Here is a 15,612-nt window from a genome sequence, read left to right on the forward strand (position 1 = left end):
AGAGCGAGAGAGGGAATTGTGGTACGGCTTAGGGTTTGATTGAAATATGACAATTACAGCACATGCTGGTTTACACACGCACGCATGCGCACACACATGCCCAAGTAGACAGACACACACACACAGCAGTAGAAGTGTGTGTGTGTGTCTCCTTCATGGTTAGTATCTGCCAAAGGTACAGTAGTTAAAAAGAGAAAAAATCGATATTTGAAGTGTATAAAACACTCTGACACCTTAACTGACTGAAGTGGCTCGAGACGGGGCAGTCCACACTGGGTGGTGTGTGTGGCTTTTCAACTCAATCCTGATATTTCTTTCTCTGGCCAAGTGTTTGGCCTCCCTCTCCCCCTTCACTCTCTTCCTCCCCTAACTCTCTCTCTCTCCCCTCCTTTCCCTCCTCCAGATCAGTGAGGGTGGAGTGGTCTTCTCCAGGCCAGCCCTGTGGTATCATGCTAGGCTACGAGGTGTGGAGGAAGATGCTGAGACCCTGTGGGGGGGCCGAGTGGGGGTCAAGTGTGACCCAGGGGGGTGAGAGGTCAGAGGTCAGATGCTCCTACCTGCAGTGCTCCGCCTCTCAGGGGGTGTGTGGGGCATCCTGCTACCAACCTCAGAGACAGGTAACTCTCTCTTTACACATAGAATAAGTTGTTGCCCATATAATATAATAACATAATAGTAGTAACATAGTAACTCCCTTCATATACGGTACCAGTCAAAAGTTTGGACACACCTACTCATTCCAGGTTTCTTTTTTCATTTTGACTATTTTCTACATTGTAGAAAAGTAGCGAAGACATCAAAACTATGAAATAACACATGAAATCATGTTGTAACCAAAAAAGTGTTAAACACACCTTTAAATTCTTCAAATTACCCACCCTTTGCTTTGATGACAGCTTTGCACACTCTTGGCATTCTCTCAGCCAGCTTCATGAGGTAGTCACCTGGAATGCATTTCAATTAACAGGTGTGCCTTTTTAAAAGTTAATTTGTGTAATTTATTTCCTTCTTAATGCGTTTGAGCCAATCAGTTGTGTTGTGACAAGGTAGGGGTGGTATACAGAAGATAGCCCTATTTGGCAAAAGACCAAGTCCATATTATGGAAAAAACTGCTCAAATAAGCAAAGAGAAACGACAGTCCATCATTACTTTAAGATTGACAGACATGAAGGTCTGTCAATCCAGAAAATTTCAAGAACTTTTAAAGTTTCTTCAAGTGCAGTCGCAAAAACCACCAAGTGCAATGATGAAACTGGCTCTCATGAGGACCGCCACAGGAAAGGAAGACCCAGCGTTACATCTGCTGCAGAGGATAAGTTCATTAGAGTTACCAGCCTCAGAAATTGCAGCCCAAATAAATGCTTCACAGAGTTCCAGTAACAGACACATCTCAATATCAACTGTTCAGAGGAGACTGTGTGAATCAGGACTTCATGGTCGAATTGCTGCAAAGAAACCCCTACTTAAGGACACCAATAATAAGAAGAGACTTGCTTGGGCCAAGAATACAAGCAATGGACATTAGACCGGTGGAATGGTCTGATGAGTCCAAATTTGAGATTTTTGGTTCCAATCGCCGTGTTTTTGTGAGACGCAGAGTAGGTGAACAGATGATCTCCGCAAGTGTGGTTCCCACCGTGAAGCATGGAGGTGTGATGGTGTGGGGGTGCTTTGCTGTCTGTGATTTATTTAGAATTCAAGGCACACTTAACCAGCGTGGCTACCACAGCATTCTGCAGCGATACACCATCCCATCTGGTTTGCGCTTAGTGGGGCTATCATTTGTTTTTCAACAGGACAATGACCCCAAAAACACCTCCAGGCTGTGTAAGGGTTATTTGACCAGGGCAAGTGATGGAGTGCTGCATCAGATGACCTGGCCTCCACAATTACCCGACCTCAACCCAATTGAGATGGTTTGGGATGAATTGGACCGCAGAGTGAAGGAAAAGCAGCCAACAAGTGCTCAGCATATGTGGGAACTCCTTCAAGACTGTTGGAAAAGCATTCCTCATGAAGCTGGTTGAGAGAATGCCAAGATTGTTCAAAGCTGAAATCAAGGCAAAAGGTGGCTACTTTGAAGAATTTAAAATGTAAAATATATTTTGATTTGTTTAACAGTTTTTTGGTTACTACATGATTCCATATGTGTTATTTCATAGTTTTGATGTCTTCACTATTATTCTACAATGGAGAAAATAGTAAAAATAAAGAAAAACCCTAGAATGAGTAGGTGTGTCCAAACTTTTGACTGCTACTGTATATCATTTGTATATGACAAATAAACAAACTGGAAATCCTTATTCAACTCTGGTTCTGGAGTAACAGGGAAACACAGGGCAGCCCATTTGTGTTCCACTCCAATACCAGCACAGCCAGTTGACTTGTTCAATTATTATCCTTTGGAGGAAACATCATAATTCTGAACATTTTCTCAGAATCTTTCGACTTACAAGTACATCTCATGTAAGAGGCTAAGAAGTATTATTTATATGGGCCCAGGTGTGCAAGTATAGGGATGTAACAAAACAATGCTCCCCATGGTATTTGAGAAACACTGGTGTAAAGCTCTCCTGCTGTAACACAACAGACACAGTCAGATGTTTGAAACAGTTTTATTTATGCAGGAGACACAGTCATCATCCTCCTCCCAGAGATTGTTTTCACTAAACAGATTAACTTGTCGTCTGACGATTGCTGCAATCCTCATGTCATTGAAAGCCTGCCAACTTGGCAAGCTACCCATACGCCATACGTCTGTCCCCTCAGCGCGGGAATCTTGCGACACACACACACACACACACACACACACACACACACCAGGATGATGAAGACAAAATAACCCAGGCGTACCCAAGGACACACACTTTATACCATAATACAGTCGAGTCATTATAGGCCCGTAGTGTAGAACAAGAGCAGTACACACAGCGGCCATTTTATATACTCTACCTGAACACAGGTGGAGGGAGCAGGGCATGTTGTACACAGCTAATTAACTCTCCCCCCCCCCTCTCTCTCTGTGTCTATCTCTCTCTTCCCTCACCCCCTCTCTCTCTCCCTCTCTCTCGCTCTCTTTCTTTATTCCTTTGTGTGTGTGTGTGTATGTTCTCCAGGTGTGTTGTGATGGTGTGGTTTACACCAGTAAACCTCTACACCTGTGCTGTGAGGGGCGTTACCTGCCCTCACCAAACTCCTCCCACACTCTGTGCTGTGGTGGGAAGCTCCTCCCACCTCTCCCGGATCACCAATGCTGTGGAAGATACTACATTCCTGTGGCGACCGGTGAGTACCCATAGGACATCATTTAGCAAGAAAACCATATATATCGTTTCCATCTGTTTCAGTTTCACTTCTCTTCAAAATGTTTTGGGAAATAAACTGTTTACAGTGTTTGAAACTTTATCACAATGTTTTCTTACCTTACCAACAAAACAAACTAACAGTTTACTGTTCCTCATTCCTCCTCCACCTCCTCCTTTTCCTCCTCCTCCTCTCCCCCAGGTGAGGTGTGCTGTCCTGACCCAGGACAGGGGCGTGTGTCGGTGGGGGTGGGTGACGCGTGCTGTGGGCGGGTGCCTTACTCCCCGTCAGGGGGGCAACTGTGCTGTGGAGGGCTGCTCCATGACGGCTACAGGTCCCAGTGCTGCGGCAGTACAGTCATAGAGGATACCCTGGTCTGCTGTGGAGATGCAGAGAGAGGGATACCACACACACCTTTAACAGGTGACAGATTTACACAAGCTACGTCATACACACCTTTAACAGGTGACAGATTTACACAAGCTACGCCACATATTAAATACACAGGCTGGTCAAGAAAGAGCCGTCGATTTCAGACATTTGGAAAGGTCCTGAGGACGTTGATTTATGCCTTCATCAGCGCTCAACCTAAAACAGTTCACAGTTCTCTAGCAAGCAGAGTACTTGATGATACTTAATGGAAACAGCGCATTCTTTTTTATTATAAACTGTGTGGTTCGAACTCTGAATGCTGATTGGTCGACAGCCATGGTATATCAGACCGTACACAACGGGTGTGACAAAACATTTATTTTTACTGTTCTAATTACATTGGTAACCAGTTTATTATAGCAGTAAGGCACTTCTAGGGTTTGTGGTATATGGCCAATATACCACGGCTAAGGGCTATGTCCAGACACTCCGCGTTGTGTCGTGCCTAAGAAGAGCCCTTAGCCGTGGTATATTGGCCATATACCACACCCCCTTGGGCCTAATTGCTTAATTACATTTTTAAACAACCACTTTGGCACTAATTTCAGAACCTTGTGCTAATTTTTCAAAACTCTAGACACAAAACTCAAAAAGGTCATCACTTGTAACACAGGCTGTCCAATGTTCAAAACATTGCATTGTGCATTCATATCTTTAAAGAAACCTTGCACTTGCAGAATCATTGGTTGAAATAACTCATTTATCATGAAATACCATAGGAACATTCATTTAGATCACCCACACACAAGATACCGATAGTTTCACTGTGTAGTTGTTCGTACAATAATTAAATATTGTAGTACAAAATATGTGATACATGTTTCATTATGGTACTACACATAAATACATCACTGTAAAAGGACTAGTAAAGAGAATACTACAGACACAGTGGAATCATTGAACAAAATATGACATTTATTGATGAAATACAATAAAATCACAACATAGGTTTCTTAGAATCAAAGCAAAAATAATTTGCTACAAAAAAGAAACAAACTACAGTAAAACATCAACTGCAGTGTTCCTCACCTGGCTCACTGTAAAAAGCTAAACAAAAGATTGATTACTGTGCTTCTATATTTCCATCAACCCTGTCTTGTGGATTTGGCCACAGGTTCTCATCCACATCACAATGGATGTTTTTATTAGCCAAACATCTTGGGAAGAATCTTCGGGCGAATCCAGGCCTGACACTGGTCTGCCGTGATGTCATTGCATGCGTCATCCATGGCCTGGAGAAGGGTGGCTTGTTCATGAGGGCACCTATCATATACCTTCCACCTCCATGTGGAGAAAAAAATCCTCAATTGGGTTAAGGAAAGGAGAGTATGGGGGTAAGTACAGGGTGATAAATTGTGGATGGGCCTGAAACTATGCTTGAGCATGGTGGAACCTGACATTATCCCACACAATGACATAGGTCACGCCATCAGCTCTACAGACCTGATTTAGCTCATCAAGGAAGGTTACATTTGAACAGCGAATCATGTGGCTGCCTGCAACTCAATATATAGAGCATATAGAGTAGAGAGCTTTAGTTGTTGTTCGACCTAACATTAGAACGGGCAAGATGCGTAATCTAAGCAACTTGACCGTGGTATGATTGTTGATGCCACACATGGTGATTCCAGCATCTCAGAAACAGCTGCCCTCCTGGGATTTTTACACACTACAGTCTCTAGAGTTTACAGAGAATGGTGCGATAAACAAAACACATTCACTGAGCGACAGTTCTGTGGGCAAAAACACCTTGTTAATGAGAGAGGTCAGAGGAGAATGTCCAGACTCATTCACGCTAACAGAAAGGCCACAAATGCTCAAATATCAGCTGTTTAAAACAGTGGTGTGCAGAAGGACATCTCTTAACGTACAACACCATGAATAATTCAGCCTGTTGTGGAGGCAGGGGGGTCCTACCCAGTGCTAGATACTAGATAGGTGTACCTAATAAAGTGGCCGGTGAGTGTACAGTAATGTCAAATCTGAAAACAAGGTCTGGAAAAGTGGTACATGGGACCATAGAAACAGTGTCTGATAAAGAATGATGATGAAATATTACAGCCATAGATAATGTAGTCCAATTGGTTTATATTGTTTGTCAGTTTCCATAAAACTATGCATTAAGAGTAATGCAACAGTTACTTATCATTTTGAGGAGTTGTATCAATTGATAGTTAGATCATTGTAATGACATGAATAGACAGTCATCTCAGATGTAATGTGTGAATTGCATTTTGAAATGGTAATACTTTGATGTTAAGTTGTGTCATTTTGAACAGGTGATTTTAGTTCAATGAACAAATGATCTTAGCTTTATGTGTATTGTATCCAAGCAATTGGAAAAAGTGTTAGAGTTTTGAAAAATGTGCATTTTGATCATTGGCTGTGAGTTTTGTGTCTAGAGTTTTGAAAAATGACATCAAGGTTCTGAAATTAGTGTCAAAGTGATTGTAAAAAACTGTAATTTGTTTTAAGCTTTCTTCAAACCATAGCCCTAACTTTAACCACTCGGGAATTAATACCTAAACTTAACCCTTTGAGTTGTTTCTATTTTAACCCAGTAACTACACAGAATTAACACTGTAACCATGCAGAATTATTGGGTAAAAAATCGACGTTCATCCAATTACGGCAAATTCCCAAGTGAAACTATGAAATCAGGTTGAAATACAACACACATACACACACACAATAAATGTCTGTCCTACCCACATCCACGTTACACTTCCCCAAACAGTTTAGGCTGGGTCCTCAGTGACTTTAGAATGACACTGGGAAGAGAGATGGCAGATATAGGGGAGGAGAGTTAGAGAAAGAGGGGGAAGGGTGGAAGAGAGGGACTTGCTCTCTTTTGGGGTCGTCTCTCCCCTGTGGCGTCTCTGAGCGCAGGCACCCAGGCACAGATGGGCAGGGGTGTGTGTGTGTGTGTGTGTGTGTGTGTGTGTGTGTGTGTGTGTGTGTGTGTGTGTGTGTGTGTGTGTGTGTGTGTGTGTGTGTGTGTGTGTGTGTGTGTGTGTGTGTGTGTGTGTGTGTGTGTGTGTGTGTGTGTGTGTGTGTGTGTCTGAGCGTGTGTGTGTCTGAGCGTGTGCTTGTGAGTGTGTGTGTGTGTGGGGTGTCACACAGTGTCAGACATCTTTGTCACGGCAGATGATAGAGCGGGCAAGGGATGGCACTGGCGAGGGCACTGCCAAGCACTCTGCAGGAAACACACACACACAATTCACACACACATTCACACACAGCGGGGTACACTCTGCAGGAGTCAAAGTGCACACATTGCCAGACTTGGACACGGCACACTATTTATCACACAACATATAAACAAGGACCCCATAAGGATGTGTTGTATAGTGTCATTAGTCTCTCTCCTCACAAATGCTCTTTATATTGTACTGTACCATAAAGGACTCAGGAATGCTCAAGTCCTTTCTGAACCAGGTAACAATTGCGCTAAGTTAAACCATGAGGAAACCATTTCACTAAATGCCCAATGGAATGTTTTGACTGCCTGTTTTCTGCCAAATGAACAGAATTCTCAACAGTGAAGATATATGCTGTGATCAATTCCTGAGTCACATATTGCAATATCTTACTTTAATACCCTCTTCACCTCTCTTCCTTTCTTCCTCCTTCCTGTATTCCATCTTTCATTAGCGTTATCTTGCTGGAGTGAGCATATGCTTCTCTCCTCCTCTTCCTCCTCTTCCTTCTTCCGCTCTTCTCCTCCCTGCTCTCCTCTTCTTTCTCCTCCTCTTCCTCTTCTTCCACCACCTCTACTCCCCTTCCTTTCCCCCTTTCCTCTCCTCTCATCTCTCATTAGCGTTAGCTCTCCCAGTGAGAACATATGGTATGATGGATAGTTGGGCTAGCTCGGTTAGCGATGCTAAAGGCCATTTGCCGTTTGCCTGCACTGTCGGAGGGCCCGGGGCCGCCGCTCCAGCCCCGATCTGAGCGTCTGCTGCTCCCCGCAAAACACACACACACACACACACACACACACACACACACACACACACACACACACACACACACACACACACACACACACACACACACAGCAACACTTATTATAGGACGGGCTACTTAACCTTGGCAACAACACTTTCAACGACACTCTGAAGGATTCGTCCTCAGCAGGACATAGCTGCTGAGATGTTCATGTTCAGTTAACCTTCCCTACTTTTGGAAGTTTTACCAGAATGACTTGTTTGATCTGATTGTGTGACTGTGGAAGAGAATAGTAAAGTGAGAGAGGACAAAGGCAACTAATCCAAATTAATTTTAATCAAGAAAAGAAAGAAAGAAAGAAATAGTGGGGGCTTAGGAAAGAGTAAAGATAAAGAAAAATATAGAGGTAGATTGGAGAGGGATGGAGAGAGAGAGAGGAGGGGAGTGTGAGGGCTCCCTGTGTCCGTGTGAAGGGTGTCCTGTGGTGGCCAGCTGATAGGCGATAGAGGGTGATGTGATTATCAGGTCCCTGAAGTGCGATCTATCACACATTACACTCTGCTCTGTCAAGAACCATACACACCCTCCACGGGGGAACAGCAATGCTGGGAGACAGGCTGTCTGCCGGCTCACACAAACACACACACACACATACAAATGTGTGTATCCTCTGGGCAGGGCTATTGAATTTGAGCCGGGGGAAAAAGGGAAATTAAAAAGGTGAAATAGAATAAAAGAGGAAAACAAAATGTGATCAGTTTAACCTGTTCAAGGTAATGTGATATAAACAGCCACATCAGCCATATATTCCATGTATTTATTTAACCTTTATTTAACCATGCCAGGAAGTTGAGAACCTACCCTCATGTTCAACAACCGCCTGTCCAAGAGTCCAAAATACAGCAAGGAACAAATAAACATGGAAAACACGATAGTTGAAATGCGTGAGTACAAGTATGGTAAATATCATCCATACAAAAGCAGTAGCGTAGTGGGATTATATGGCCTGGACTGACTGTGTGGTTATGAACTATCATTCACATACACTGTCCAGGTCACCCCTCTCTATAAAACTCTACAGCAGGGTAGAGAGAAAGACCAAAGGCAGTAAACAAACTCCAATCCCTGTTTAATACTGCAGTTATCTTACATTAAAACATAGATTTAGTCTAACAGCAGTTTGCAGAGTCAGAGGAAGGACAGTAAACACACGTTTAGTGTTTAAAAGACTACAATAATGCTGTAATATATGTAATATTAGCCTATCCATTAGTTAGTGGGTTTGTTTGAGGATAATGAACTGTTGGTTCAGTCTTCAGTTTATGTTACATAAAGACGTTGATCCTTACTAACAGCAAGTTGGAGTGTTTAGGGAGACAGACAGACAGCAAACATGTTAGTCTGCCGTATTTTCAGACTAATACAGTATCAGACTCCTCTCTTGAGCCACTCGATTTACTTTAGTTTGTTTCGTTTTTTGGAGGAGGTAGATAGTTTAGCGGACTCACGGCTGTTTGGCCTCCCAGAGCTTCTAACCCCTTATGAGTCACTGCCTTGCTATGTGTGCCCCTCTCTACCCCCCCCTTCTCACCCTTTCTTAAGTCGCTACTTCCCAGTGTGTGCGCTCCCCTAACTCTTCCCCCTCCGCCTGTGGTGTGTGCACCAGCCCAAACGTTCAAGGGCAATTCTGAATATCCCTTTTCACCGTTTAAGTGTTAAAAGCCTCTCGGTCCGGGGGTGTTATGTCAACGCGGCGCCACCATCAGCCCGGGTGATGGAAACGGCTGTGATGATGCTAAAAGAAAGGAGGGGAAAAAAACATAATAAGCAAATATGTTTTTCAAGGACACCGTGACCATTTGCTGGAGGAAATTATCCCTGTAGTTAAGAGCTGAGCCTGACGAGATGAGGCTGGGTGTGTGCGTGTGTGAGGTGGTGATGCGCGTGCATTTTCTGGTGTGTGTGTGTGTGTGTGTGTGTGTGTGTGTGTGTGTGTGTGTGTGTGTGTGTGTGTGTGTGTGTGTGTGTGTGTGTGTGTGTGTGTGTGTGTGTGGTGCCATGCTTAATCATCCCTCACATGAATGTCCTCGCATTGTTCTGCCAAAACTCTCACATCAGCAATGGGGACCAGTCGACAGACGAACAGACAGTACGTCCTAAACAAGCGTCGTCTATCTGGGGTGTTTTAATAGACGGAGTGGAGGCTGAACAGATGAAGACGTTTCCTTTTAATGTGTTTATGATGATGTCTTTTCTATTGAGTTACCTTAATGGCCTGAACATCCTCCAGCCATTACATTAGCACGTAGCTGTTAGCTGCTAGCTGTTAGCCGCTGTGTTGGAGACCCAGGGTTAGAGTTGGGCTATGGATTTAATCAAACACTAATCACTAAGTAGTGGGGAAAGTGTCGGGAAAGCTCTGGAACTGAAGCGAAGGCTACTGAAATAATACAAATACATTACGAACACACTCTGAAACAAACAATTGCTCTAACAAACAGTAAACACACAAACACACTTTAGCAGATGGTTTGTAAGTGTTGGCTTGGTATAGGTTCATAAAGCCTCATAAAGAAGGGCAGTGATTGGTAGATGGGTAACAATAACAAATCAGACAGTGATTATCTCTTTAGGCATGGTCAAGTTAATAATAATTCTGTGGATGATGTATTAAACCACCCAGACACATCAAAGATACAGTCGTCCTGAGCTGCAGAACAGGAAGGAAACTGCTCAGGGACGTCACCATGAGGCCATTGGTGATTTTAAAACAGCTACAGAGTTATATGGCTGTGATGGGAGAAAACTGAGGATGGATCAACAACATTGTAGTGACTTCACAATAATGACCTAATGACTTGTAATCTCACCAGTGGCCAATTTAATTGTTTGGACATGATTTATAAAAATAAAAAAACACTTGTCTATATGAGGTCCCACATTTGACAGTGGATATCAGAGCAGAAACTATACCATGAAGTCCAAGGAACTGTCTGTGGAGTCTGAGGGATCAACAGTGTCCACATCACCAACAAACTAACATGGTCCAAGCACACCATGACAGTCGTGAAGAGGGCACGACAAAACCTATTCCCCCTCAGGAGACTGAAAAGATTTGGCACGGGTCCTCAGATCCTCAAAAGGTTCTACAGCTGCACCATCGAGAGCATCCTGACTGGTTGCATCACTGCCTGGTATAGCAACTGCTCGGCCCCCGACCGCAAGGCACTACAGAGGGTAGTGCGAATAGCCCAGTACATCACTGGGACCAAGCTTCCTGCCATCCAGGACCTCTATACAAGGCGGTGTCAGAGGAAGGCCGTAACAATTGTCAAAGACTCCAGCCACCCTAGTCATAGACTGTTCTCTATGCTACCACATGGCAAGCGGTACCGGAGCGCCAAGTCTAGGTCCAAAAGGCTTCTAAACAGCTTCTACCCCAAGGCATAAGACTCCTGAACATCTAGTCAAATGGCTACCCGGACTATTCACATTGCCCCTCTCCCCTCTCCACACCACTGCTACTCTCTCTTGTCATCTATCCATAGTCACTTTAATTAACTCTACCTACATGTACATACTACCTCAACTAACCGGTGCCCCCACACATTGACTCGTACCGGCACCCCACTGTATATATTGTTTTTATTATTATTTTTTACTGCTCCTCCTTAATTACTTGTTACTTTTATCTCTTATTCTTATCTGTTATTTTTTTAAACTGCACTGTCGGTTAGGGGCTCGTATGTAAACATTTCACCTGTTGTATTCGGCGCATGTGACTAATAACATTTGATTTGATTAGATCTCAGAGATAGAATTGTGATGAGACACATATCTGGGAAAGGGTATAAAACAATGTCTAGAGTGTTGAAAGTTTCCAAGAGAAGAGTGGTCTCCACCATTGGGAAATGGAAAAAATATGGAACTACCCAGACTCTGGAGTTGCTTACCAAGAAGACAGTGAATTTTCCTGAGTGTCCAAGTTACAGTTTTGACTTAAATCTGTATGAAAATATATGTCAAGACTTGAAAATATTGCACAATACAGGTGTGCAAAGCTCTTATGACTTACCCAAGAAGTTTCGCAGCTGCAATCGCTGCCAAAGGTGTTTCTAACATGTATGGACTCAAAACTGAATACATTTCAACTCTATATCTGACATGGTACAGGTGTCTTCTTTTTTAAACCCATAGCCATGTGTGTATACTTTTGTTTCAAAATAGATGTGTTTAAGACTACCAAGAAACACTCTGTGTGACCCTGATTCAGCCCACTGCAGTAAAAGGTTCATCCCATTTTGTAGCACAATAAAATGTGAAGAATTCCAAGTGGGGTGTTGACTTTCTGTAGGCACTGTACACAAACACACACACACACTTGAGAGTACATCTGTGAAGGGCGATCAATACAGTCTCATGTTCAGCATTTTTTTACCTGTGCTTTACCTGCTTCCTCTCTCTCTCTTTCACACTCTCCCTATTTCTCCATTCCTCTCTCCATCACTATCTCCGTCACTCCCTCTATCAGAGAGAGGTTCAGATGTAGGATCTTCATTTGAGCCAGTTTGCTACAGCAGGAAAATAATTTACATTTTTGTAGGGTTGATACATTTTTCATTAAGAAAAATCAAGTCTTAAATTTCATAGTTGATTACAAATTTACAAACTTTAGAAGCCTTTTTAAAACTAAAATACACTACAAGTTTGCGTTTCCTGCTGTGCTGGGGCATTCTCAGTAGCAAAAGAGTGATCAAATGAAGATACTACATCTGTATAAGCACATGGACAGGTGCCTGCTGTGTGTCTCCAGGGGATGGTCCTCAGGGACTGGTGTAAACTGCCGGCCCAGCCTTTCTGTCCTGTCACACACAAACACACAGTGTGAGAAAGTCAATTCAATGTGATTTCATCACAACGCACAGTGCATCCTCCCAGGAGGTGGTGTGTGTGGGGTTTGGTGTGTGGCTTACCCACAGTCCCCCCGGTAATGCCGAGTACACAGGAATATTAATATAACAGTGAAACTCTCTGTTATTGAATACTGTTACCAGTGCTATTCCTGGATCGTAAAGAGCGCTTGTTCCGTGCCGTGTCTGTGACTTTGAAAATGTGTGTGTGTGTGTGTGTGTGTGTGTGTGTGTGTGTGTGTGTGTGTGTGTGTGTGTGTGTGTGTGTGTGTGTGTGTGTGTGTGTGGACCTGTATGCATGTGTATAAAGTTAAATGGGGGGCTAATATATTCAGGTATTTAAAAGTGTTTTGTTTGTTTTAAGTTGGGGTTTAGTAGCCGAAAGGCTAGCGTAATCCACGACACACATTTTTATCAGTTGTTCATTGCAGGCTAAATATTTACTTCTCATTAAGTGAATGAACCTTAATTCACACTGCCTAAGCACCTTCTGTCGGCACGAGTCCCCTGCGCTCTAATGAATGTATGCAAATCCATCATCAATCTGAAGATTAGCTACAGCGCTGTGCTGTGTGTGTGTGTGTGTGTGAGAGAGTGTGTGTGTGTGTGTGTGTGTGTGTGTGTGTGTGTGTGTGTGTGTGTGTGTGTGTGTGTGTGTGTGTGTGTGTGTGTGTGTGTGTGTGTGTGTGTGTGTGTGTGTGTGTGTGTGTGTGTGTGTGTGTGTGTGTGTGTGTGTGTACAGAGAGATTGTGTTTCTGTTGAAATACTGATATGAAAATAACTGAAGTTTAGCTTTAGAGGAGATGTCAGACTAGAGTACCTACCTATGTCTCTCTCTCTCTCTCTCTCCCTCTCTCTCTCTCTCTCTCTCTCTCTCTCTCTCTCTCTCTCTCTCACTCTACTGCTTGGATGTAAGGTGAAAGGGATGGAAAGAGGATGGAGGGAAGTGGAAGGGGGGAGGTAGAAAAGGACAGATGGATGGATGGAGGGGTTTTGAACAGTCCCTGTAAGCATCATTATTACTTGTCTATTATTTCTCTATTTTCTCTCTGCGTCGTTGGGAAGGGCCAGTGAGTAAGCATTTCACTGTTAGTCTACACCTGTTGTTTTACCAAGCATATGACATATACAATTAGATTTGATTTGACCAGGTCACAGTATCAAAGTTCACATTTCCCTGAGGAAGGAATGAATAGAGGAAGGGAGGGAGGTGGTAAAGATGATTAAACACCCTGTAAATAGCGGAGGGCATCCGGAAGGGAAGTGGAAGGGAAGATAGGACAGGGACGTGTGTGTGGTGTGTGTGTGTGTGTGTGTGTGCGTGCGTGCATGCGTGCGCGCGTGCGTGTGTGTGAGGGTTGCTGCTGCTGGAGAGGAGAAAGCTATTTTGGAAAACTGTTGAGCTGTTTATTTGCAAGTCATTGAAGCTGAAGTGATGCGCCCTGGGAATCGCCACCGAGCCCCGCTCCGCAACAGCTGCCGTCCCTAAGTGAGTTAGCGCGCGTCAGACATCTTTATGTCACGATGGCCCGTGATTTATACCGCATCGCTCGGCGGAGCCACAGAGCCTGCACGCGGCAGCAAGAGAGAATCAGCTGAAGCCATCCGTTTGGCGGCTGAGTGAAAAGAGCGTGTGGATTAATGGCTCTGTCAGAGTTTATATGCGCAAAGAACGAACACTGATTAGAGTATTAAGCAATTAGCCATTTATCACCGTTGAACTAGGTAGCCGGGTAATTAAAGTTGTGGTGGTTTACCCACGGAAAGAACGTACCACTCACACAATATTACAGTCACTACCACAGAGGTCTAGAACTATAGGAAGAACACAGGACTCACACACTGTTACAGTCACTACCACAGAGATCTAGAACTATAGGAAGAACACAGGACTCACACACTGTTACAGTCACTACCACAGAGGTCTAGAACTATAGGAAGAACACAGGACTCACACACTGTTACAGTCACTACCACAGAGATCTAGAACTATAGGAAGAACACAGGACTCACACACTGTTACAGTCACTACCACAGAGATCTAGAACTATAGGAAGAACACAGGACTCACACACTGTTACAGTCACTACCACAGAGATCTAGAACTATAGGAAGAACACAGGACTCACACACTGTTACAGTCACTACCACAGAGATCTAGAACTATAGGAAGAACACAGGACTCACACACTGTTACAGTCACTACCACAGAGATCTAGAACTATAGGAAGAACACAGGACTCACACACTGTTACAGTCACTACCACAGAGATCTAGAACTATAGGAAGAACACAGAAGAACACTCATCCCGTCAGTACATGATGCCCGGCTATTCTTTAAAAGTGCCTTCCTCACCATCTTAAATAAGCATGCCCCACTCAAAAAATGTAGAACTAGGAATAGATATAGTCCTTGGTTCACTCCAGACCTGTCTGCCCTTGACCAGCACAAAAACATCCTGTGGCGTTCTGCATTAGCATCGAATAGTCCCCATGATATGCAACTTTTCAGGGAAGTTAGGAACAAATATACACAGGCAGTTAGAAAAGCCAAGGCTAGCTTTTTCAAACAGAAATTTGCATCCTGTAGTACTCAAAAAGGTTCTGGGACACTGTAAAGTCCATGGAGAATAAGAGCACCTCCTCCCAGCTGCCCACTGCTCTGAGGCTAGGAAACACTGTTACCACCGATAAATCCACTATAATTGAGAATTTCAATAAGCATTTCTCTACGGCTGGCCATGCTTTCCACCTGGCTACCCCTACCCCGGTCAAATGCCCGGCACCCTCCACAGCAACCCGCCAAAGCCCCCACCATTTCTCCTTCACCCAAATCCAGATAGCTGATGTTCTGAAAGAGCTGCAAAATCTGGACCCATACAAATCAGCCGGGATAGACAATCTGGACCCTCTCTTTCTAAAATTATCTGCCGAAATTGTTGCAACCCCTATTACTAGCCTGTTCAACCTCTCTTTCGTAACGTCTGAGATTCCCAAAGATTGGAAAGCTGCCGCGGT

At 43.8% G+C, this 15,612-nt stretch overlaps 1 protein-coding gene across 1 annotated transcript in view; it reads left to right on the forward strand.

Moving 5' to 3' along the window:
* Positions 1-15,612, forward strand: part of ush2a (Usher syndrome 2A (autosomal recessive, mild)) — a 477,069-nt gene that overhangs the window by 351,376 nt on the left and 110,081 nt on the right. The window contains 3 exon segments of the mRNA XM_082957499.1: positions 404-617; positions 3,118-3,286; positions 3,506-3,727. Coding sequence (XP_082813625.1) covers positions 404-617; positions 3,118-3,286; positions 3,506-3,727 — 605 coding nt within the window.

This window comes from Salmo salar, chromosome 01, assembly GCF_965601325.2.
Source record: "Salmo salar chromosome 01, fSalSal1, whole genome shotgun sequence".
Classification (NCBI taxonomy): domain Eukaryota; kingdom Metazoa; phylum Chordata; class Actinopteri; order Salmoniformes; family Salmonidae; genus Salmo; species Salmo salar.